This window comes from Pogona vitticeps, chromosome 2, assembly GCF_051106095.1.
Source record: "Pogona vitticeps strain Pit_001003342236 chromosome 2, PviZW2.1, whole genome shotgun sequence".
Taxonomy (NCBI): Eukaryota; Metazoa; Chordata; class Lepidosauria; order Squamata; family Agamidae; genus Pogona; species Pogona vitticeps.
This window is the reverse complement of record NC_135784.1, coordinates 26,374,845-26,398,041: the sequence shown is the minus strand read 5'-3', so window position 1 is coordinate 26,398,041 and position 23,197 is coordinate 26,374,845. Positions and strand designations below refer to the sequence as shown.

Genomic DNA, 23,197 nt, shown 5'->3' with positions numbered 1-23,197 from the left:
GCGGGGGAGGGAAAAAACCCGCGCTGTGGCGGTCGCGGGGTTGGGCCGACGCCTGGGTCGTGCATTGTGTGTGCGAGAGCGAGCGAGGGGTAGAAAGAGAGAGAGGTAGAAGGGGGCGTGGCTTCCTGTCGCTGCGCTGACCTGATTCCACCGCCCCCCCTCATTGCGTGGATTCTGGGTGTGCTGCGATGACGTCAGAGCAGGTACCTGTGGTGGGGAGGGGAGGGGGGGAAAGAAGGCATCGCTCGGTCCCTATAAGCGTGTGGCCCTTGTATTGGGTGTGTGTGTGTATTTTGTGTGTGTGTGTGTGTGCGTGCGTGCGTGCGTGCGTGTGCCCGGGCCCAGCCTGTAAGGGTGGGAGAGGCAAAATACGGGAGTCGCTGGTGGAACAAATGGGTCCCTAGGTGTAATTGCCTACATTTATGGATTTGCGTGCAAATCAGTAAATGTAGGCAATTATACATAGGGATTGCTTATGCATTATTAATATACATTAATTAATTGATCAAGTGTCTTTCTGCCCATCAGAACCCTCCCCTCCAAAGCAAAATGTATAAGAAAAATGTGTGCATGGTGTGTGTACACACGCACATGCACGCACACACTGTCACACACCAATTTTTTTTGGAACCAGAGTTCAGCCCCGCCTTCTGTGAGCTGTGTAAGGAAGGAGACCCGCTGATTTTCTCCTCCAAGGAAACTTCCCCAATCAAGCCCAGCCTTAAAGAGTTCTTTTCTTACGAGCCTGGCGGTGGGATGGCGTTAAATGGCCTTTTGAGAGCCTCACTATGTCTGTTGTTTTTGATTTTGAATATTTGTTAACCTGTCTTAGAATCTCAGTTTCTTTGACATCTATTAGAAGTGGGAAGTTTTAGTGGGACTGGGAGTCACCCTAACCCTCATGGGCTGCACAGGGGGGCAAAAATGCTGAAGGAGGAAAGGAACAAAATCAGAAATGACCCTAAATACATTTCTTGTTACTAAAAATGGATATGTGGGCTATTAAATAGAATCATAGAAGAATGGAGCTGGAAGGGGCCTGTAAGACTTTCAAGTACAACCCCCTGTTCAGTGCAGGATTCCGAATCAAAGCAGATCTGACAGAGGGTTCTCCAATTCTCTCTTGAAAGCCTCCAGCATTGGAGTGCTCACCACCTCCCAAGGTCATTGATTCTATTTTCCTAGTGCTCTAACAGTTACGAAGTTTTTTTCTGATACAGTGGTGCCTCGCAAAACGAATGCCTCGCGGGACCAAAAAACCCGCAAGATGAATGGTTTTTGTGATCGCTGTGGTGCCTCGCAAGACGGCTTCTTCTATGGCTGTGCTTCGCAAGATGAATGTTGTTTTGCAAGACCGATGCCTCGCAAGATGAATGAATTATTTTCGTCTTGCGAGGTTCCCATAGGAATGCAGTGCAACACATTCCTATGGGAAACCACTTTTCACAAGATGAAAATTTCGCAAGACAGCGCTACTCGCGGAACGAATTACTTTCATCTTGCGAGACACCACTGTATTCCTGAGAGTGTAAGTACACTCTCTCATAAATTGGTAATACGCAGGTTTTTGCTGAATTTTTTTAAAAAATTGGTATTTTAAAAAAACTTAAGGTGAACTCAGGTCAAAAAAGGGCAGGAAAGGTTTTTTTCTCCTTTTTTTCGTTCGTAAGTTGAGGGTCCGTTCGCAGGTCGAAGCAACTTTTTGTGAACAGGGCCATTCGTAACTCGAATTGTTTGCAAGTGGAGACGTTCGTAAGTCGAGGTGCTACTGTGTATATTCATGTGCTAAAAAGTCAGTTCCGGCTTATGACCACACTTTTCAGGGTTTTCCAGGTAGAGAATAATATTTCTAAGGGTGTCCTGATGCTGTGCAGCTGGCCCAAGGCCACACAGGCTGGCTCTACCATGCAGGAGGCACAGTGGGGAATTGAACTCTCAACCTAAACCATTGAGCTATGCTTATTGGCCACGTTGCCTGGGGCTGATGGGGGGCCACAGCCCAAAACGTGGGGGATGCAGCCATAGAGTGGAGGCTGGCTTGTTTTACCGAGGGTGGTAGCCATGTCCCAGCAGGATGTTCTCAAGCTTGAGTTTCATGCTCTCACTGCCCCTTATCCCACCCACAGTTGCCAATGAAGCCCACTGTCCACCCTGGGACTCGAGAGCGAGAGGGCAGCCAGGATCCTCAAGATTACCACATAAAGCGCCAGAAGAGCGACCCGAAGGCTTCCCTTACTTTCCCAGTCACCGCTTCGCGTTACGATGCCCCGTTCCCCTTTTACCGCCGGCCAGTGGAAATTGGACGCTTTTCTCTCGACGCCCAGCGCTGTTACCACGGAGACGCTCGCCAGCTGCGCTACTACGCCCCGCCCCCCATGGAGGGCCCGACTCCTGGGTTTGATCTGCGGGACGGCTACCCTGACCGCTACGTGAAGCGGGATGAGGACGTCCGGGAAGGTCTGGATCACTTGCTGAAGTGGGTGGCTCAAAACCAGAAGGAGTTACAGACCGATGACAAAGGGTGAGGAACCAGGGGAGAGGAAAGTGGGCCGGGCGGATGTGTTTTACTAGGAAATTGGGTTCAGGATAATATGGAGTTCTCTGTGCTTTGGGTGAGTCTTTAACCTCTGCTTTTTAACTGGTAAGTATGGAACAAAGGATTTCAACCGTCATTTCTGAGTAGAATCGTAGAATAGTGAAGTTGGAAGAGGCCTATAAGGCCATTGAGTCGAACCCCCTCCTCAAGGCAGGAATCCAAATCAAAGCAGATTTGACAGAGGGTTGTCCAGTTTTCTCTTGAATGCCTCTAGTGTTGGAGCGTTCACCACTTCCCAAGGTGTTTGGTTCCATTGTCGTATTGCTCTAACAGTGAATAAGTTTTTCCTGTTATTCAGCCTAAATCTGGCTTCCTGAATCTTGAGCCCATTATTATTACATGTTCTGCCCTCTGGGATGATCAAGAATGGATCCTGCCCCTCCTCTGTATGACTCCCTTTCAAGTCTTTGAAAAGGCTACTAGATCTTCCCCTTAGTCTTCTTTTCTCAAGGTTAATCCTGCCCAGTTCTTTCACTCTTTCCTCCCAGGGCTTGATTTCCAGTCCCCTGTTCATCCATGGTGACACTGGCCATATGAACATTCCAGATGTTTGTAAAATGAACATCCTAGCAATAGGGAGATGCAAATGACTTCAGTTTTTCACGCCTTGAGGAGGGGCTAAGCTAGAAGCCACCCAGTCCATCATCCAAGCGCTAGAGGAGGCCTGTGGGCATGGCCGCACCTACTGGTGTTGTTCAGTTCACAAAAGGCCATCCAGGCTGCAGGAGGAGACATTGCTTCCGTTGTAGATGGACTTTGGTGTTTCTGCAGGCTGCCTTCCCTTGGCCACTAGCCCTTTGTGTTGTCCTGCTGCGCTCAGGAACGGCCTTTCTCTGCTCTGCAGGCGGCCCCTGAACGCTGACTTTGTGACGTGGCGAGGGCATCTCACCAAAGTCTTGACCACGCCCTACGAAACTCGGGATGGGTGGCTGCTGGCGGTCAGCCTCTTCCGTGGGACTCTGTACATCAGCGAGGTGGAGACCGAGGCTGCTCGGGAGGAGCGGGAGCAACGTTCGGAACTGCTGAAGGAGCTGGCCTACATGGGCTACAAGTTTGAGCAGTACATGTGTGCCGGTAAGTGCCCTGGAGAGCCGGAAGGGACCGACCACCGAGCCCTGCTGAGGCCCGAGCCTCTGTTTTCAGGGGCAGCGTTGGTCTTCCAAGGGTGGGCAACACAGAGCTCTCCTCACATTGCTCAATGGCACGTTGTGTCGTTCCTCAGCATGGGACTAGGTATCTGAAAGCTCCCCTTCTGGATCGGGTCTCTGGTTTTGGTTAAAACTTTTATCTTGTTATATAATACCAGTCTGTGTTTTTATAATTTTGGCTGTGCCTGGTGTTTTTGAATAATTAATAATAATTAATCGCCATCATCATGAAGAGACGTGGTGGCGCTGCGGGTTAAACCGCAGAAGCCCTTGTGCTGCAAGGTGAGAAGACCAGCCGTCGTAAGATCGAATTCACACAACGGAGGGAGCTCCCGTCGCTTGTCCCAGCTCCTCGCCAACCTAGCAGTTTGAAAGCATGTAAAAATATGAGTAGATAAATAGGTACCACCATGGTGGGAAGGTAAATGCCGTTCCGTGTCTAGTTGCGCTGGCCACGTGACCATGGAAACTGTTTTCGGACAAATGCTGGCTCTACGGCTTGGAAACGGGGATGAGCACCGCGCCCTACAGTCGGACATGACTGGACTAAATGTCAAGGGAAACCTTTACCTTTTAATCATCATCATCATCCCTTCCATAGGCACAGGCCCACTCTTAGAAATCAAATGGTTAATCTAACCTATTCATTGGTTTAAAGGCTGCAGTCCCACTTCTAGACTCTTTGGTTACATAGCCTTCTAGAAGAATTAAGACATTTTATAACGATGACTTCCTTTCTGTAATATTAAGCATCCAGCTTGGAAAAATTGTTTTTGTGGACTGTAAACTCTCCAGAACTATGGGTAGTAATTATGCTTCTAGCATTTTTTTTTCAACCTTTTTTTTCCTGCTCCAGATACACCAGATGGGACTCCTGATCCATCCGGGGTGGTAAACACGAACGAGGCGTTCTGCACAGTGATTCGGACCCGCCTGGGAACCCACTCTCTTCTCTTCTCAGGAGAGGTGGACTGCACGGATCCGCGGAGCCCGTGGCCAGATCCACCGAGCTGCTACGTGGAACTGAAGACCAGCAAAGTCATGCATAGCCTTGCTCATAGAAAGAATTTTTACAGGTGAGCAAAACGGCAGCCGAGGCGATGCTAGGGCAGTCTTCTTGCCACACAGACAGGCCAGTCTGCGTTGCTGGTGGTCAGCCGTGATTCACCAACCCAAAATGGTGGTTCTCCAGAGGACTGGAATTCTTGGCTAGTGTGGGAAAAGAGAAATACCTTGCTCAGTAAACTACGGCCAGATGTGGACGTCCCTGGGGAGAAACCCCTTCCAACTTCCAGCAGAGGTTGACTGTTCAGTACCCTTGAGTAGAATGTGCTCAACATTTCTCTGAAGGTATTTTCAAGGTGTAAAAGGGCTTTGGGGATTATAGACTAACTTATTTCTATTTATATATTCATTCCATTTGTCTCCCACCTTTCCTGTGGAGCGCTCAAGGGAACATATGTGAGCTCTCCACAGGAAGAGATTTTTAGGTGTGAGATTTTTAGATTTTTAATTTTGACTACAGATTCCGTAATTCTCCATTCCGGGAGTCCTCCCTGACAGGTAGACACCTAAAAGCGGTTCACCTGTGAGAAAGGCTAAAACTGGAAGACTTTGAAGCGAAGTTAGGCTTGGCTTCCAAGTTAGGCCTCTTCAGAAACCAAGATTCCATTTAGTTGGCACGGAAGCAGGCGTCGAAAGCCTGATCAGAGCTAGGCCTAGCTAGCATAGGCCTTTCTCCCAGGTGAACCACATTGAAGTGTCCATCAGGGAGAACTCCCAAAACAGAGAATTATGAGACTTGCAGTCCCCAAAAATCTGAAAATCCCATTCCTGTATGTGACTATTAATTCTCCTCCTCAGTTTCTCCTCCCTACAACCCTAAGAGGTAGGATCAGGCTGACAGAGCATGGCTAGCTCAGTTAGTAGGCCTGGAGCCTTGAATTATAATAACCACTTTAAGTTGGTCTTTTTCTGGAAGTAGCTTGTTTGGCTCATATCCTGCTTTGGGGTTTACTATATGGAAACAACAAATAATTAAACACCACAGTGGCTAAAATAATCCTGGTGCCTGATAGAGGGTATAGTAATGAAGCTGTTAGCATTACAGTTTTACTCTGGTCTTTACCTTCTGGGCCTTTAAAAACTAGAGGGTTTTAATGTGCCGATCCTTCCTAACGATTTAGTACTTGATGGGGCTTAGTGGCCACTGAAGAAAACTACACATCAAAACATATCTGGCTTGTTTTGATATAAGATTTTCTCTGGATAACATGTATTTAGTTAAAGCATTTTAAATTGCGTCACACCTTTTAATTGAAATTAGTTTTCAAGAGTAGTTGGAATGCTTTTCAACTGTTATTGTTTTTATGCAAGTCAGTTATTTTCAACTGTTTGTATTATTGCACACGTTTAAAGGTTTGATTTTAATAGCACCAGTGGGCACAATATTTTAGTACAGTGGTGCCTTGATTTACGACAATAATCCGTTCCAGAAGATGGGCGTAACTCGAAATGGTTGTTAAGTTGAAGCACCATTTCCCATAGGAACACATTGGAATGTGATTAATCTATTCCAGAAGAAAAAAACGCTAAAAAATAAAACTAAAACATCGCGAGCCCCATAGGAATGTGTCAGGGCTGATTTTTTTTTTAACCAAAACCAAAAAATCACAGCACAGAAACAAAAACCCACAGCCAAACCCACCCTGCAAAACATAGTACAGTGGTACCTTGCTAGACGACCCTGCTAAACGATGAATCCGCAAAACGATGACTTTTTGCGATCGCTATAGGATTCGCAAAACAGTCATTCCAATGGGCGATTTTCACTTGACGATGATTTGGTCCGTGCTTCGCGGACCGTTTATTCGCAAGACAACAATTTCTACAGCTGATCGTCGGCTTTGCAAAATGGCTGCCCTATGTTTTTGGGACCCATGCTTCACAGGACAGCCATTTTTACAGCTGATCGGCGCTTCGCAAAATGGCTTCCCTATGGGCGATCTTCGCAAAACGACGAGGTATTTTCCCCATTGGAACGCATTAAACGGTTTTCAATGCATTCCAGTGGGGAAATGGTTTTCACATGTCAATGATTTCGCTAAACACCGATTTCTATGGAACGGATTATCATCGTCATGTGGGGCACCACTGTAAATGCACTTACTCAGGAGCAGAAAGCAGCTCCAGGCAGTCTGAAGCCTCCTCCAACGCACACATTCTAACCGTTGGGGCGAAAGTGCTAAAAGAATCAGCCTCTTCGCCTACCAACAGTTAGCAAATTTGAATTCCCCGCTTTTTTTCCCTTGCCTTTTTCCAGTTACAAGTCGAAGCAAAATTTTGCGGCCGGAGCTGGTCACGACTTGAAATGGTCTGTTGGCGTGGGGCCAAAACTCTGGAGTCTTAATGAGGCCCTGGCCTCAAAAACACTTCTTAGAGTCCGATTGAATGTGAAGCTTGGCAAGAGCACTCTGTTTAAAAGACAAGCCTTGAAACTTAAGGACACTAGTTACTGTATACAGAGCCTCTTATCAGACTGCTTCCAGTCTTCCCACTTCAATTTAGCAAAGTAAGAGACTTAGACGTGGGGAGAAAATGACATGAGAGAGTTCTTAGTGATTATAATATATTGGATATGGCTAAACATATATACAAGGCAATATACATTTGGCATAACAACATTCAGAGCAATGACATAGAAGCAAATGACCACCAGACTTACTGCTGAGTGACAAAGGTCTGTTCTGTCTCTGTTGCATTTATACCCAGAACAACCAATCAGATTTCATCATTACAGCTGGTTTTGCTTAACAATCAAGCATTACATCAGCTTGTTACACCTGTATGCTGTAAGTCATTACATTGGCTTTTACTCTACCTTCCTGACTTTGCACTTCCATTGCAATATTAAAATTTAACTCCCTGTTCACCAAAAGAACAAAATCCTGACATGGTCATATGTCGGGGTGTTCGTAAGTCGAGGCACCACTGCATCCCTTTTTCAACAAAAGCCTTATTCTGTTTAATTCCTTTGTGATCCTTAATGGTTGCTGTTGTAGATTTGATTTGTCCCTCCCCCCCCCATCTCGTGTCCTTCCCAAAAGGGATTGATTGGCCATGTTGGGAAGAAAACATGATACCGAACTCGAAGGGTCTTAATCTGATTTAGCGTCTTAATATTCTTGATGGTTTCTGTGTTTAGTGTTGGTGCTTAAGGAGAGAATCTGGGAGGGGGAGGGTGGGTGTCAAACCTTTGGGAAGGGCAGCAGAAGTTACCTGGAGGATATTGAGCGGAGAAAAAGTTACTTCCTGGCTGTGAGGTTCTGAGATTTGCAGTTGAATGAAAGCCAGTTTCCCAAGCGGAGCAGATTTTCTTAGCTTTTGCGCTCCTCTCCTGTTCCAGGCAGAAGATGATCAAGTGGTGGGCTCAGTCCTTTTTACCTGGAGTGTCGCGGATTGTTGCAGGATACCGGGGGCCAGACGGCTCTGTGGTCGGGCTGGAAACCTTTGAGACTATGAAGATATTCCAGCTCATCAAGGTGAGTGTAATTCAACTAAGTTCGCCGTCCAAAGAGAGTCCCGGTATTTCAGTCCCCTGGACTCCTTGCTAGCCGAAGGAGACTCCTCCGAGACTCCATGACGGTCTCACTGGTGATAAGCGAAGATTTTTGTCAATTCTCCCAGGAAATGATGTAGTTGCTAAAGGCTGCCGGATGATCAGGAGCCAGCCAGGGTGATCGGAAGGCGCCTGGTGGGCCATCTGAACCTTCTAAGGAGATTTTCAGGGTCCCCTCCAGGCCTCAAGGGTCTTCACTGGCCCCCAGGACCGGTTTTTGTGTTGCAGATTTTTCCACCCCCGCTGTGGAAGGTCTCCTGGAGCAGCAGTTTTTGTTTTCAGCGGGTCCAAAACCAAAGCTGGAGGTGGCTCTTGGGGTACTCTGATGTTTGCTCTTTTTTTAAATTTTCCATTTCTGGGCCTGGCAAGGCACGGAGTGGGTGTAAGGGGGAACCAGTCTGGCACCCAGGGCCACAAAGTAGTGGTGGATCAAGCCTCCTCCAGCGGATCCCCCTTGCATTTTCCCCTTCTCACTTCTGGGCTCATCTAAGAAGACAACTTTTTCATCAGAGGAGACCACTGCCCTTAATTGCCTGGAATTTGTGCATGCAGGAAAGAGAAGGAATCTCACTGGTCTGTGCCTGTACATATGCAGACAGGCACCAGCCTGGAGTATATTATTCCTAAATCTCCTATGGTCTGAAACGCACCCCCTGCTTTCTCCTCCATGACAGGAAGATCCCGGCTGCTGGAAGCCTGCTGTGTGCATGAATTTTTGTGCTGCATTTTTGGCTTTTGTCAAGAAAGTAGTGACAGAGGACAATCCAAAGTAAGTGGTTGTGATACAGTCTCTTCACTCATTCATTCTTTTTTCTGTCTATCCTATCTTTAAATTTAAACTACAGTGGTGCCTCGCTTAACGAGCGCACCGTTTAACGACGAATCTGCATAGCGACCTGTTTTTTGAGGTTGCTAATGCGATCGCATTGCGATGTTTAGATACGTTAAACATCGCATTGCGATCATTTCTGCACCCAGTGGCCAGTTTGGAAACAGCTGATCGGCGGTTCCAAAATGGCCACCAGGTGCAGAAAATGGCCGCCCGCACCATTTTCGTGCCCTGCCCTCGTTTACCGGGGAGCGAAAATGGCAGCCAGATCCAGGATTCTTCGCTTATCGGTGAGTTTTTCCCTAATAGGAACACATTAAACGGAGTTTAATGCGTTCCTATGGGTTTTCCCCCGACCGGATAGCGAAGAATCCGGATAGTGACGTTAATCCTGGAACAGATTAACGTCGCTATGCGGAGCACCACTGTATAACTCTTGCTGAGCATAGATGGGAGAAAATATGGGGCTAGTTCAGTAGAACAGAAGAGCCTAGAAGGAACCTAATAGGCACAATAATGAAGAATAATAATGTGCTGTCAAGTCAATTCTAACTTAGGCTGACTTTTAAAAGGGTTTACCCTTCCCTTTTTCTGGGTGTGCCCTGCCCAAGGTCACACAGGCTGCCTTTACTCACAGGAAGCACAGTAAGGAATTGAACTCCCAGCCTAAATCACTGAACTATCCAGCCAGCTAATACACGGGTAAATTGAGAGCTGGATCTTATGTATTGAGGACAGCATTACAAGTGTGCAGCTGTATATCTATTTTTTTATTTTTCCAACCCATTCCTTGGAGTCTAGAAACACAGATCTGCACCCCAACCCCCCCCCCCTCCCCCAGGCACCACAACCCAGAACAGGAAAGTGGAAATGTGATTTGCCCAACCCAGGGTATACATAGCAGGATCTTCACTAGATAAGGGTAGGGAAATGGCGGAGAGACGGTGGGCTCGCTACTTTGTCAGCTTCACCTACTTCACAGGGCTGTTTGAGAGGATGACGTGGAGAGGAGAGCTCCCTTCAGCTCTTTGGGGGGTGGTGTCAAGATATATAAATCTCACTAATGAATCTTGTATAAGCTACTGACAGCCACTCTAATGAACGTGTGTGCTGCTGCAAGGATGATAGTACAGTACACTTACCCATCTGCTGGATCAGCCTCCGCGAAATCACTTATCTGCTGTTTGAAAATATTAAATTAAAAAACACAAATGCATATTTATATGCATTTCCATGGTGTAGTTACCAGAACCAGCCACTAGAGGGTGCCAGAGACAACACTATGTATAGTGTTGGCGACTTCTGCGTTTTACAGTATCCACGGCTGCCGGGGGGGGGGGGGAGAAGAGGCTTGGACCCAATCCCCTGCGGGTACCGACGTCCTCCTGTATCTCCCTTTCACCGATCCTTCTGAAAGTTAACACCTAATCTGCTTCCCCTTCCCTTCAGGTTGGTTCACCTCTTTGCCTGGGAACCAGGCCATCCCATTTCCTACACAGTACATCGGGACTCCGACTACATTTTCCTGCCCGACTGGTACGTGGAGGCCATGAGCACCGAGAAGCCCCCGACGCCACGGATCCCGGACTGATGACCTCACCTTGAGGGACAAGCTGGTTTTGTACAGTACCTAGACGCCGGCCGGCCGGGGAACCCAGATCCGGTGAGCGCGCACCCCGAGGAAGAAAACAAAACGAAAACAAAAACGCATGAAGGGTCTGTTGGTTGGGAAGCCGGGAGAGACGGGCGTCCTGCGCCTTTGCTCTCAGCGGAGGCGGAACGAGGTAATAAACTATGCTGTGAACACAGTGTCTCCCTTGTTGTGCTGACGGAGGGGGTTCTTTTTCTCATGAATGACTTTTTGAAGAAGTGTATGTGTGAGAGTGAGAGAGAGAGAGAGACATCCTCTAGCAAGGATCCTTTAGGAGTTGGAGGGGGTCTCTGAGAAAGAACAGACGTTTCAGAGATCCTGGGCTGGTGCCTGAGGCGTCATCTCCCCAAAGGCCTCCGAGAAGCCATGAGAGCGATAAGACGTCAAGCGAGCCCCGGAGATGGGCCTGACATTTGCCATCCCAAAGGAGGTGGGTTACGGGGCATCAGCCAAAGCTGCCTTTGCCCAAGGCCCTCAGCCACAGGGCCAAGGAATGGGTTAGCCTCCAGCTCACATCCGTCCTGGCCAGCATTGTCAGCGGTGAAGGATGATGGGAGTTGTGGTCAAAAAACATCTCCCCTGAGGCAGAGCTGAGGCAGTCATCTCAGGCAGAAAAGGCTTAAGGAAATTCTAACAGGAATAGCTACACCAATTATGTTACGGGTGTGTGGCAGCCCCCCCCTCCCCGGGTCGCCTGTGTGCCCAAGGAAAGGAAGGGGCTTGAGAGATCTGCCCTTTTAGAGACACCCCTGGCATTCAAAAGAAAATTGGAGCACCATCAGTCAGATCTGCTTTGATTTGGGATTCCTGCCTTGAGTGGGGGGTGGGGGTGGGTGGGATTGGACTCAATGGCCTTCTACTCCCTTCTTCCAATTCCATGATTCAGTGACCCTCCTCTGGATCTGTGATGATGTTTATGTGCCGCTGGTTCTCTGTAGATGGGGAATGATACGGCCAGCATATAGGCTGCCACTGGTTCCAACTCCATAGTTCGGTTTGCAGAGTGGGAGGCTCTGTGTTTCTCTCCAGCCACCATGAGAAAGTTTTTGGTGGTTTCCCAAAGGAAAAGGGGGGCTTCAGAAGGACCTCTGTGGCCAACACCCTTTGCTGTGTGAGAGGCAAGACAAGGTCATTCCATACCTTCTTGTTGGCAAGAAGGGCGTCTTTTATTCTTTCTGTCCACGAGACTCATGACAACCTCTCAGAGGTCAAGGACTACACACATACACACAAACACACACACACACACACACACACACACATCCAGGGAGGTGGGATGAGTCCAAGCAAACCCTGCCCCCTTCACTGGGTGTAGAGGCTGGCGGCAAAGACGATGTCCCTCTTGATCATGTTCGAGGCAGCCTCCATCTTGGCATGGAGGGTTGGCTCCCCGGTGACCCGGGCAGCGTTACGCATCTCCCGACAGGTCTCATCCAGGCGTTGGATGCAACGGACGATGATCCCTTCCTGGACGTCCGTCAGGCGGGCAATCTCTGCAAACGGCTTGGGAGGGAAGAGAGAGACCGTAGGGGTGGTTAGTGGACAGGTGGGTTTTGGGCCACCTCCAGGAAGTCTGCAGAGAGGACACGATTAAAGGGCTTGGTTGAAATGGGGTGAGGGTAGAATCAGCTACAAGAGGGCACCGCTGAAGCCCTTGGGCAAGCAAATCCCACATATGTTTGCCTCCCACAGCAGGCTGCTCTTTGGCTTCACCCCGTTTCACAACCAGGTTGCAGATAGAGCTTCTGAGGGAAGAAAGCATCTGTGCCATTGCTCTTCCACAAGCATGGAAGTGGATAGGATTCTGCCCTTCTATTAAAGAGAAGAAAGTGCACCCCTCCAGTATGGGACTGAATCTGTGCGATTAAAAAGGTAGATCGCTGTAAGTTAGTACCACAGAGTCATCTTCGTACAACCTGCACAAACAGTGTCGCTTGGGTAAGATTCCCTTGTGACTTAATGGCAGAAGTGAGATTCCAACTGGATTCCTAGTCTTCATCTACCACCATGTCCAAGGCTAGCAAGAGGTCCAGGGCTCTGTGTCTTCCTCCCAGTGTTACAACTCAAGCACTCTTCCCACTCCCCCCCCCCCCCAGTTAGGCCTTTGTTCAAGAATTGTTATGCTCAGGAAGTGACCAGGCAGACCGGCTCTCCGCAGAGGGCCGTTGGTCGGCCTTGAAGGAGGAAACGGGAAGAAGACCCAGTTAAGGAGGCAAGTTCGCATTGGAAGGCAGACAGGCTGGCAACGGAGCTCAAACGCTTACCATGCCGCGGGCCCATTCGTAGACCACCTCCACCAGCCCGAATTTGTACTGCTCAACAAAGTCCTCCACAGACTCCTGCAGGCCGCACTTCCGCTGCAAAAGGGCGATCTCTTCGGCCACCGATCGGATGTGCTCGATGCCCTGAAGGGCAAAGCAAGAGACGGGGGATTCTGTGAACCAGGAGTGCCGGTCAGTAGCTCTGCCCCCAATTCAGCACCGTCCAGCGGTTCTAAACGCCATGCCTCAGAATTCCTGATCATTAGTTGGGAGGCTGACAGGGGCTGGAGGGGGGGTTTCAAAGCATCTGGACTGAACTGGCTGGAGGAAGACAGAAACCAGTGCTCAAACACACCGTGTCCGATTTAGCATCAAGAGATTTGCGAAGGCTTTCACAGTCGGGATCTAATGGTTGTTGTGGGTTTTTCGGGCTTTTTGGCAGTGTTTTGAAGGTTGTTCCTCCTGGCGAAACGTTAGGAAGAACAACCTTCAGAACACGGACAAAAAGCCCGAAAAACCCACAACCATAACATCAAGAGACCTTTGCATTTACCAAATGGAGAAGCTGGCGGAGACATATAAAGAACAAGGGTTTTAACATCATAACAGCTTTGAATCATTTTTAAAATGAGTCCCTTGTGTTCTTCTTGCTCAACGCAAGAAATATAATTATTAGAATGGCAGATTTGGCATGGGAACGCGTCACTTCTATTTTCTGGTCAAAGGCACTGCTTCCTTCGAAGTATCAAACAAGGACAAGAGCCCAGGGGGTTCAGATCACAGTTCTCAAGCCCTGTATTGATGGAGAGAATTCCACCACTTCAGACTGAGCGATGCCTCTTCGTGGATAGTGCAGAAACACTGTAGACAAGAATCGCCAAAAAGGATGGCACAAGTCTATGAGCGTGTATGTCGGTCTTCTTGAGGCTGTGGTCTCAAGCCACAGCCTCCTTTGTACCAAGCTACAGGGATCCGTGAAGCCTGAAGAGGTGGAATTTTCTCCATGAAAGCTTGCAATGTGTTTGATTCCAAGAAAAGGAATCAGCCACTCTTACCTTAATGAGAATATATACCCACCACCACAACAAATTGTAATACATTTTTTAATCGCCTCATTGACCAGAGTTCCTACAGCAGTGCATACAGCAGGACTCCCGTATCTGCAGGGGATGGGTTCCAAGCCCCCCTTAGAGATGTTGCAAAATGCAGATACAGTAATAGCAAACCCTATTATAATAGTGAATGCTACCCATCACATGGCCTCTGGCTCCCTCTCGTGGCCAGTTCTGGTAACTTCTCCACTAGAAACATTTTTTGGGGATTTTTCTTTTAATATTTTCCAGACTGTGAATAAGTTAATCAGCAGATACTGTTACTGCAGATAAGGCGACCCTGCTGTTATTTCAAACCAAATACTAAAAATAAAATAAAATGCAGTAGTAATACAATGTCTGAAAAAGTGCATCATAAAACAAAGGCAAAAAAACCCAACAGTATAGAACATTTTATCCTATAAAACTAGAGGTAAAGGGGGAAGAGGTAAAAGCACTAAAAAAGAGTTTCTGAGAAAATGAAAAAAATACTTTATGCCACATAAAGACCCAAAGTCTCCATGAATGAATGAATGAGCCCTGATCGCTTTTCAGGGTTGTGCAGATTTGGGGGGGGGGGGTCGAGCCTTTGCCACGCCGCATGCCCAAAAATCCTGCTGCTGAAACAGCAGTGACCACAATGGTTACTCCCTGTCCCCCATTCAGTCACAGACCCTCACCTTCTGAAGGACGGAAGGCAGCTGGGGCTCCACCTGGGTGCGCACCTGGCAGACGGTGCAGCTGAGCAAGGCCACAATTTCCTCCGGCCGCAGGTCCGTCAGGGTGTTGTCGAGGAGCAGCTGCGTCAGGAGCAGCTCGTGGTTGCTGATCTGACGGGCCACGCTCCCTTTGAGCTCCACGGCCCCACTGTGGTTGATGTAGCCGAGGGAACGCAGGACCTGAGAGGGGGTAGGAGAGAAGGTAGACCTGCCGCAGTCATGGAGGAAAGAAGGCAGCGACCCCCCAGGGGTGCACGGCCGTGGTGGCGGCCGCCGGTGCCCACCGTGACGGGTGGGGTGGGACACACAGAAGCTGATGTCCGGGGTGCGGTGGCAACCCAGCTGCATCTGGAGACCCACATGCGCTCTATTCCTTCATTATTATGTGTCTTATCATTCTAGAACTGCAGAACTAGAAGGGACCCTATAGATCACCCTGTCCAGCCCATCTAGGAGTCAGTGGGGAATCAAACGCCCAACCTCTGGCTCCACCGTCTGAGACCTAAACCACCGAGCTATCCAGCAGTTTTCTATTTAACTTTCTATCCAGAGCTTTCTATTTAACTAAAGACAAACTTGACTGACCATGTCTTTAACCTTTGTTATGTGTTATAAGATGCTCAACAGCATATAGCTGCAGTGATATGTACATGGTTAAAATAAAACCACAACTGTCCATTTCTTTTCAAAACTATTTGGCTGCGGTGCCGCTGAAAGGCCCTTTAAGGAAACATGTTGTCTGACTATCAGTTAAGATTTCTTTAAACCTGATGGCAGCCCCCCCAATCTCCCTCTGCATTTACAATAAATTGATGTGAGGCTGATCAAAATGACAGTAGCTGCTTAGGGAAACTCCTTAATCCAATTCAAATAAACCCCAGTAAGTATTACATATACAGTGGTGCCTCGCTTGATGATTACCTCGTTAGATGAGGAAATCGCTTGACAATGAAGTTTTTGCGATCGCTTTTGAAATCGCAAAATGATGTTTTAATAGGCAAAAATCGCTTAACGACAATCGGTTCCCTGCTTCGGGAATCGATTTTTCGCTTAACAATGATCTTTACAGCTGATTGTCGGGTCTTCAGAATGGCTCCCCGCTGTGTTTTAGGACGGATTCCTCGCTTTACAGGCACCGAAAATGGCCATCCTATGGAGGATCTTCGCTGGACGCTGAGGTAATTCACCCATTGGAACTAATTGAACCGGTTTTCAATGCATTTCAATGGGCTTTTTTGTTTTGCTTGACGAGGATTTTGCTTAACAGTGATTTGAAAGGAACGAATTATCCTCGTCAAGCGAGGCACCACTGTACTGGTGTGTGCTCAGCTGGTCTGAACACACCGAAGTTGGAGACCTGGTAGCTCTCTGGAGGGTGCTCTCGTCAGCCTCAAAGAGTGGCTATGCTTGTGGTCGCTGACGGAGCATGGGCTCCAACCCTTTGAGGAGAACTCGAACCCCCATCCCAGGTGTGGTTCCCAATCTTGGGTAAATCAAGGGTTCTCGGACTGCAACTCCCAGAAATCCTGGCCGGCACAATGGGTGGCGGAGGCTTCTGGGAGGTGCCATCCAAGAACACCTACCTGACTTACCCAAGGTCGGGAACCCCTGGCATCGAGCTTGCTCTCTCCTGGAAGCATTGCTCCAAGCAGCTCCCTCAACCCTCTTGGGCTGCCGCTGCTTCCAAAGGAGGAAGACGGAGCTCCGACAGGCAAGGAGGGAGACTCAGCGGGATAGATGGGGTTTTTCCCTTGACCCTTTTCTCGGGCCTCCTTGGCCAAACCTTTGTCCTCAAATTGCCCTGGAAAAGCTCCTACCTCGACGCGTTGGTGATACTCGGGCAGCAAGAGGAGGGACTGGTCGGAGAGCAGGTAACGGAGCTGCTCTATCTCCTCCAGCACCCGCTGGCGCTCTCGGAACCGCACAAACTGCAGGGGAAAAAAGGGAGCAGAAAGAAGAGGTAAGGATCTTAACTCGGCTTCCCCCAACCTCCTGCCATCCCCAAGTGAGGCTGAAAAGCTCCTCCTTCCAGCCCCCTTTCCCCCCAAATGCCTGACTAAACAGGCAGCTGCAACATTTCAGGGTCAAGTCTGCTCATCTTTGGCTTCTGCATGCTTTCCTTTAATAACTGTCCTGTGCCCTCAATTCCGTCCTGACTTATGGAGACACGTCTTTCAGGGTTTTTCCAGGTAGAGAATATTTAGAAGTGGTTTCCCAGTTTCCTTCCTCTGGGGGGGGGGGGGAGGCGCCACGGGACAGGGCAGCCTGCCCAAGGCCACCACAGGCTGACTGTTTTCGCCAGAGGCACAGCAGGGGAATCGAACCCCCAACCTCTGGCTCCCAGGAGATGTTTGCTTCTGCTCGCTTTGGATGGCACAAAGGGTGACTGAAGGATGCTTCTCCTGTGAACCTTCAGCGTGCTACTTTGTCACCCCGTCGCCTGCGGAGGTCTGACTCTTTCTGAAGCCAAAGAATCTCCGAGTACAGAATTTTGCAGACGTGTCCAACTGTAGACATTACATTCACACATACATACCTGCGTTCATCATTTTGGTCAGAACCTACCTTGAAATGTGGCTAAACTACAACTCCCATCAGCCCTCACACAGCCTCAGCCCATGATGAGGCCTGACGGGGGTCGGCGTCCTAACCCCAGCTGTTCCGATTCCTTGATTTCACTCAAGTTCTAGCAGGGCAGCCTCAGACTCTCCAGCCCTCTGTTCCAGCCCAGCCCAGCCCCACACCCCATAATACCTCCATGTGGAAGCGGGGGCTATGCACACACTGGAATCCTGGCAGTGCCTCCTCAAGGCGCCGGGCCTTCACTATGCCCTCCACCACCTCCAGATCCTTTAGCTGAAGATCGTTGATGGGATCCAAGAGGGGGAGGCCCTCCGGGGAGCCCTCGGCCAAACGCAGCAGTTCCTGGGTGGCTGTGGCCGCAGATGGACCTGGTGGTTCATTCCTGCCAATGGTGAGAGCAGAAGTAGAATCACAGAATCATGGAGTTGGAAGAGGGGCCCATAAGGCGATCAAGGGCCAGCAACCCCTCCCTGCTCTGTGCAAGAACCCAACTCAAAGCACTTTTGACAGAGGGTGGTCCAGTTTTCTCTTGAATGCCTCCAGCGCTGGAGCGCTCAACACCTCCCAACGTAAGGGGTCCCGCTGTCTTACTGCACTGACAATTAGGAATTATCTCCTGATATTCAGCCTAAATAAACTTCCTGTCGCTTGAGCCCATTGTTTTGTGGTTCTGCCCTCTGGGATGACTGAGCACAGATCCTGCCTCTCTTTTGTATTCAAATACTTTTCAAGTACTGTATTTGCCAGCATATAAGATGACTGGGCGTACAAGACAACCCCAACATTTCCACTCAAAATCTAGCATTCGTTATATACTCGCCGTATAAGACTACCCCCTCCCTCTGCCTTTTACGCCACCGGAGGGGCCAAAGAGGAAGGGGAAGGAAAGCAAGTTTCTGGGGCGGGCTACCAGCTGGCTCAAGGCAGAGGCCAGCACCTGCTTGTTCGCCCAGCCTCCGGAAGTCTCCTTGGGAGCTGGGTGCGGCGCTGGCGCTGGCGTCAAGTGGGGTGGTGCTGGCTTGCCACAGGCGCCATTTGCTTGCCAGCTTCTCTCTTGCTTACTTGCTGCAACAGATTAGCAAGCAAGCAAGAGAGAAGCTGGCAAGCAAACGGCGCCTGCGACAAGCCAGCGCTGCCGCCACGCCGGACTCCCGAGGAGACTTGGTAGGTCACGGGGAAGAAGGAGGCAGCGCTGCTGCTGCTTTCCGGGAGGGCAACAGTGTCGAGGAAGTGACTGAGCCAGTGGGGACCGAGCTCTGCCCGCTTCCCGGGCTGGGCTCGCCTCTCATGCTGCTTCCTGCTGGGCCATGCGGCTCCTGAGAGCCGGAGCCACCCGCTGTCTCCTTGGGAGAAGAGGCACTACCTCCGCCGCCTCCACTTCTTCCTCCTCCTCCTCCTCTTCCTCGCTCACTTCTCCTCTTTCCTCCTTGTGCTACATGCTGCCCGCTCTGGGTGCACCCGGTATATAAGACAACCCCCCCCCACTTGGAGGCATATTTTTCAGGGCAAAAAAGTCATCTTATATGCTGGCAAATACGGTATTTGAAAAGCAGGGACAAGTGGCGAGACCATTTTTATGCTGGAATTCCAAATAACCTGGATCAATTTCCTCTTTTGGCTCTTAAATCTTTTAACCAGAGCTTGGAATTACTTCGGCAAAGAACTACGGTTTTCAGAATCCCCCAGGATGGCTGGGGGATTGTGGGGGTTGTCGTCCAGAACAAACCTTTTCCGTTAAGTGGGTGGCCCGTACTGTACTTACAGAGCACATACGGCCTCCCTAACTCACCTGAACCTAGGCATCTGTCGCTTCTTATAATCCTCCAGGATGCGTTCAGCATTGACACGCAAAGTTTTGGTTGTGATACCGGAGATGTCGGAGGAGCTTAGCTTCTTTATTGTATGTCCACAGGAACCTTGGAGGGGGGGAAGGGAGAAAAATTGGCTAGCAAACCACTAACATCCATAACTCAAACCAGGGCAGTCAACATGACTCGGAACTTGACTTCCTTTGGGTATCACTGCCTTGCCAGCTATGACTTTTAAAAGCATTTGCTTCCTTGTTCGTTTAATGCACATTTCTAGATCTCTTGAAGTACAGTAGGGCCCCCTTATCTGCGGGATCAGAATCCACTGATTCACCTATCACTTATCCACAGTCTGAAAATATTAAAAGTATTCAAAGAAAAATCCGTATATATATGTTACCAGGACTGGCCAAGAGAGGGAGCCAGAGACCATGCTGAATATTGGGTTTGCTATTAAAATAGAGCTCCATGTTTTCCAGCATCCTGAGATGGGGGTGGGGCTGGAATTGATCCCCTATGGATATGGGGGTCCTACTGTAAGCCCTTCCCAGCAATATTTCAAAAAAGGCTGCCAAGGGAGAGAGCTGTTCCCTCAAGTCCAAGCTCTCTTCCTGTCCTCCTGCTACAATTCTAATTTTTTTTTTATCATACTTCAGATTCAAAGTTGCATTTCCACATTGTGACTTTAAAAGAGGGTTCAAAGTTTTCCTTGCACACAATAATGACCCTCCCCATAACCGAGTTCCCCAACCTGTGGTCCACGGTCCGGTGCCGGTCTGTGGCCTGAGCCAAACTGGGCCGCAGAGACAGAACTCCCCCCACCCCCTGCACACACTTCTCCCCCGCACCCTGTTTGCGCCTCCATGCGAGTGAGCACATGCCCGCATGAGCACTGTGGTGCCCTTCGCGCATGCACACGAGCGCAGGGGAGTGCCTCGCCTTCCCCGGCTGGTCCGCGGGGCTAAAGAGGTTGGGGACCGCTGCCATAACCCACTTAAATGTCCTGAAGCCACATCTCCAGATTTCAAGGAAGCAATTTCATTCCACCTTTTTGAGGTATCTGGCCATCTTACGTTCGGGAAGAAAGAGCTTGGTGCGCAGAAGGTCATCAGGAAGAGGCACTTCTGGAGGGGAGGGGAGGTCGCTCTCTGTGTTCGTGGGGGTCTCCCCTTCAGTGGGATTCTTCTCACATATCACCAAGGTGCTGAAGGATCGATTGGTTGAGTCGGAAGAAACCTAGTAAAGCCCAGGTCCAAGAACTTAAGTTAGAGATGGGTTCAAAACACCACGATCAGAATTCTCAGGCAGAAGGAATTCTGATGACTGTAGTCTCAAAGGTAACTTTTCTAAACTTTTGCACCAGACTGCAGGATCTGGTCCTCCGTCTTGCGGAGAGAATGACGGAATGAAATATGCTGTGCTTAACTCCAGCCACAGAAAGATACAAACGGAGAGGCAAGGCTCTTGGGTGGAGGATCCGCCAAGGGTCAAAGGGGGTTGGCTTCAACGCCCGGAGGCCGTCCGCCCTGGCCCTGCTATGGCCCTAGGGATGAGCCCGCCTTCATCTTATTGATGGTTCCATCCCCAAACGGACCCAATCAAGGTAATTCAAGGCTAAACACAGAACATGCATGGTATATAGACAAGTCGAATTAAACTGATTATGGGAGGTTTCTCAGCACAAGGGTGAACAAGGGTGTGCGTGTCTCGCCACCTCCTCCCCCCCCCACCTTCCCATGCTTACCTGCAAGACCACCCCTAAGGCATTTTGGTGCTCCTGATTCTTCACGACCACCACTCGCCCCACAGAAAGGGCCTTCAGCCCGTTCATGGATTCCATAACTCGCCTCTGAAAGGGAGGAAAAGGGGCAGGGGTAGTGAGTCTCAAGATCCTTTCCTCCCTTTGCTAATATGTCTTCAGAACGGACGGAATCTTATGTTCCAGCCCTCCCCCCCAAACGGGTGCTTCTCCAATGAGGTACACTAAGTCCCATCGTCCCCCGCCCAACTATGCCTGAGAAGGTAGAGGGTAAAAGGGGCTGCGGTCCAACCTGTCTAGAGAGCGGCTAACTTGGGAAGGCGGCAGGATTGTCCTCGTGAGGAGCCTCGTGGCACAGTGGGTTAAACTGCAGGATGGCAGCCCAAACTCTGCTCACCCACCCAGAGTTCAATCCCAGGGAGCCCACTCGAGGTTGACTCAGCCTTCCATCCTGAGGAGGTGGATGAACTGAGTACCCAGCCTGCATAATTAAATTGTAAACCACCCTTGAGGGTGCTTTAAGTGCTATGGGGGGCAGTATATATGCAGCACACTTTGTTTTTGCTTTATTACCAGAGGCCTCCCTCTGAAGCAGGTTTGGGGTTCCCTCCAGATGTTAAGACTCCAGTTCCCATAACCCCCCATCCAGACTCAAATTAACAATTGCATGCCATCAAGTCAGTTCTGACTTTTTCCAGATCGCGAGCGCTCAGAAACGGTTCGCCCTCCCCTTCTTCTGCCTAGCCCTGGGACGAGGCAGATTTGCCCAAGTCCACCCGGGGGGGGGCTGCTTCTCCTCCTCTTGGGAGGCCCCGTGGGGAATCCAACTCCCAACCCTCTGGCTCTGCAGCCAGAAGGTCTAAAACCTCTGTGCGATCCAGCCAGCTTTAAAGTAGACTCCAAGTAGTAATCCATTAACCCCTGGAAGGCCAGAGACCCTCCCAGTTTGAAAAAGTCACCCGCCAATTCAGTAGAACCCCCCGGAAAGGGAGAAAGGCCGTGAGCCAAACTTTTAAAATACGTAATTACAGGCAGTTACAGGATTTACCCCCTTGAGGGTTTTCCCCTTGCTTTCAATAATTTATAGAAGCAAAACTGGGGAAGGAGTACATCCATTGAAGGAGAGTGGGGAAAAAAGGGGAAAGCGATGGACCGACCGCTTATGCCTTTGTAAACCAGATTAGGTGTGTGAAGGACAGCGACATTTAATTTGGATTTATTAGTCTTCTGCTTTCGAAAGATAATGCCTGCCCTGCCCACCACTAGGCTTTCCCCTTTAGATAAGGGCAGATGGCTCGTCGTCTCAGGCTCCATGCGATACTGTCTCCTAGGAAAGAGGCCCCTTGGGAGGCTTATCTCAGGGACAGCATGCCCTCTCGTAAGCAAGTCCTAGAGAGTCTGCACAATGTGGCTGAAAGGCCCAAGTCCTGTTGCGCAGCGGGCTGGATAGCTCAGAGGTTTAGGCCTCTAGCAGTGGAGCCACAGATTGGAGGTTCGATTCCCCACCATGATTCTTCGGGAAAGAGCAAGCCTGCTGAGATTTTGATATGAAAATGTATGAAATATTAATGCTGTATAGTTAAATGTAAAATGGCTGATTTTACCTCAGTCACTGTACCGATTTGTATTCAGCTGTGGGTGTCAAGGATTAAGACTTAATGTTGTACAGCTGTGTACATGATGAAACTTTGCGTAACAGAAAATAAAGTAATGCATTTTTCTGTTTGGTCACCGAACTGTACATAAATCATGCATAAAATGAACGTCTTTACCTGCTGTAAGTCAGGTCATGTTTTCCTATGCTGTGTGTTGCTTCATGTCATGTTATGCTGCCAGAGGAACGTCTCTTCTCTATGTATATATGTAAATAGACTAAGTTGTATACTCTGTGTCATAAGGATCTCCACTAACCAACATCTCCCTACTCTGCTGAAGTTATGAGAATACACTTTATAATCAAAATTCTCAACAAAGCCTGGGTAGCCTTGGGCAAGCTGGACAGTCCCAGGATTCCCCCCCCCCCATAAAAAGAAGGGGATGGGAAATGACTTCCAAGTATTCTGGAAAGCCCTGAAAAGGGTCACCATAAGTCAGAACTGATGACACATGATGATGATGATGATGATGATGATGA

General features: G+C 49.3%; 2 protein-coding genes across 3 annotated transcripts in view; one reads left to right on the top strand and one right to left on the bottom strand.

Annotated features, from left to right (window-relative positions):
• Window positions 1-14: 14 nt before the first annotated feature.
• DXO (decapping exoribonuclease) lies at window positions 15-10,997 on the top strand. The gene is made up of 7 exons (XM_020811182.3): window positions 15-203; window positions 2,127-2,521; window positions 3,441-3,670; window positions 4,601-4,820; window positions 8,150-8,285; window positions 9,037-9,131; window positions 10,641-10,997. The coding sequence occupies exons 1-7, from the start codon at window positions 189-191 to the stop codon at window positions 10,780-10,782; spliced, it is 1,233 nt and encodes a 410-aa protein (XP_020666841.3). The 5' UTR covers window positions 15-188; the 3' UTR covers window positions 10,783-10,997.
• Window positions 10,998-11,974: 977 nt separating this feature from the next.
• SKIC2 (SKI2 subunit of superkiller complex) overlaps window positions 11,975-23,197 on the bottom strand; it is a 40,811-nt gene continuing 29,588 nt past the window's right edge. For both annotated transcript variants that reach the window (XM_072989029.2, XM_078388425.1), the window contains exons 22-29: window positions 21,049-21,153; window positions 20,378-20,540; window positions 19,286-19,412; window positions 17,668-17,878; window positions 16,731-16,841; window positions 14,875-15,093; window positions 13,107-13,247; window positions 11,975-12,345 (exon numbers count right to left, since the gene is read on the bottom strand). In XM_072989029.2, coding sequence (XP_072845130.2) covers window positions 12,145-12,345; window positions 13,107-13,247; window positions 14,875-15,093; window positions 16,731-16,841; window positions 17,668-17,878; window positions 19,286-19,412; window positions 20,378-20,540; window positions 21,049-21,153 — 1,278 coding nt within the window. In that variant the 3' untranslated portion in view covers window positions 11,975-12,144. The remainder of the gene's footprint in view (window positions 12,346-13,106; window positions 13,248-14,874; window positions 15,094-16,730; window positions 16,842-17,667; window positions 17,879-19,285; window positions 19,413-20,377; window positions 20,541-21,048; window positions 21,154-23,197) is intronic.

Excerpts from the sequence above, each read along its gene's own strand:
- DXO (XM_020811182.3), top strand. Across the intron at positions 2,522-3,440 it reads TTACAGACCGATGACAAAGG|GCGGCCCCTGAACGCTGACT; the intron begins GTGAGGAACCAG and ends TCTGCTCTGCAG. Across the intron at positions 4,821-8,149 it reads CATAGAAAGAATTTTTACAG|GCAGAAGATGATCAAGTGGT; the intron begins GTGAGCAAAACG and ends CTCCTGTTCCAG.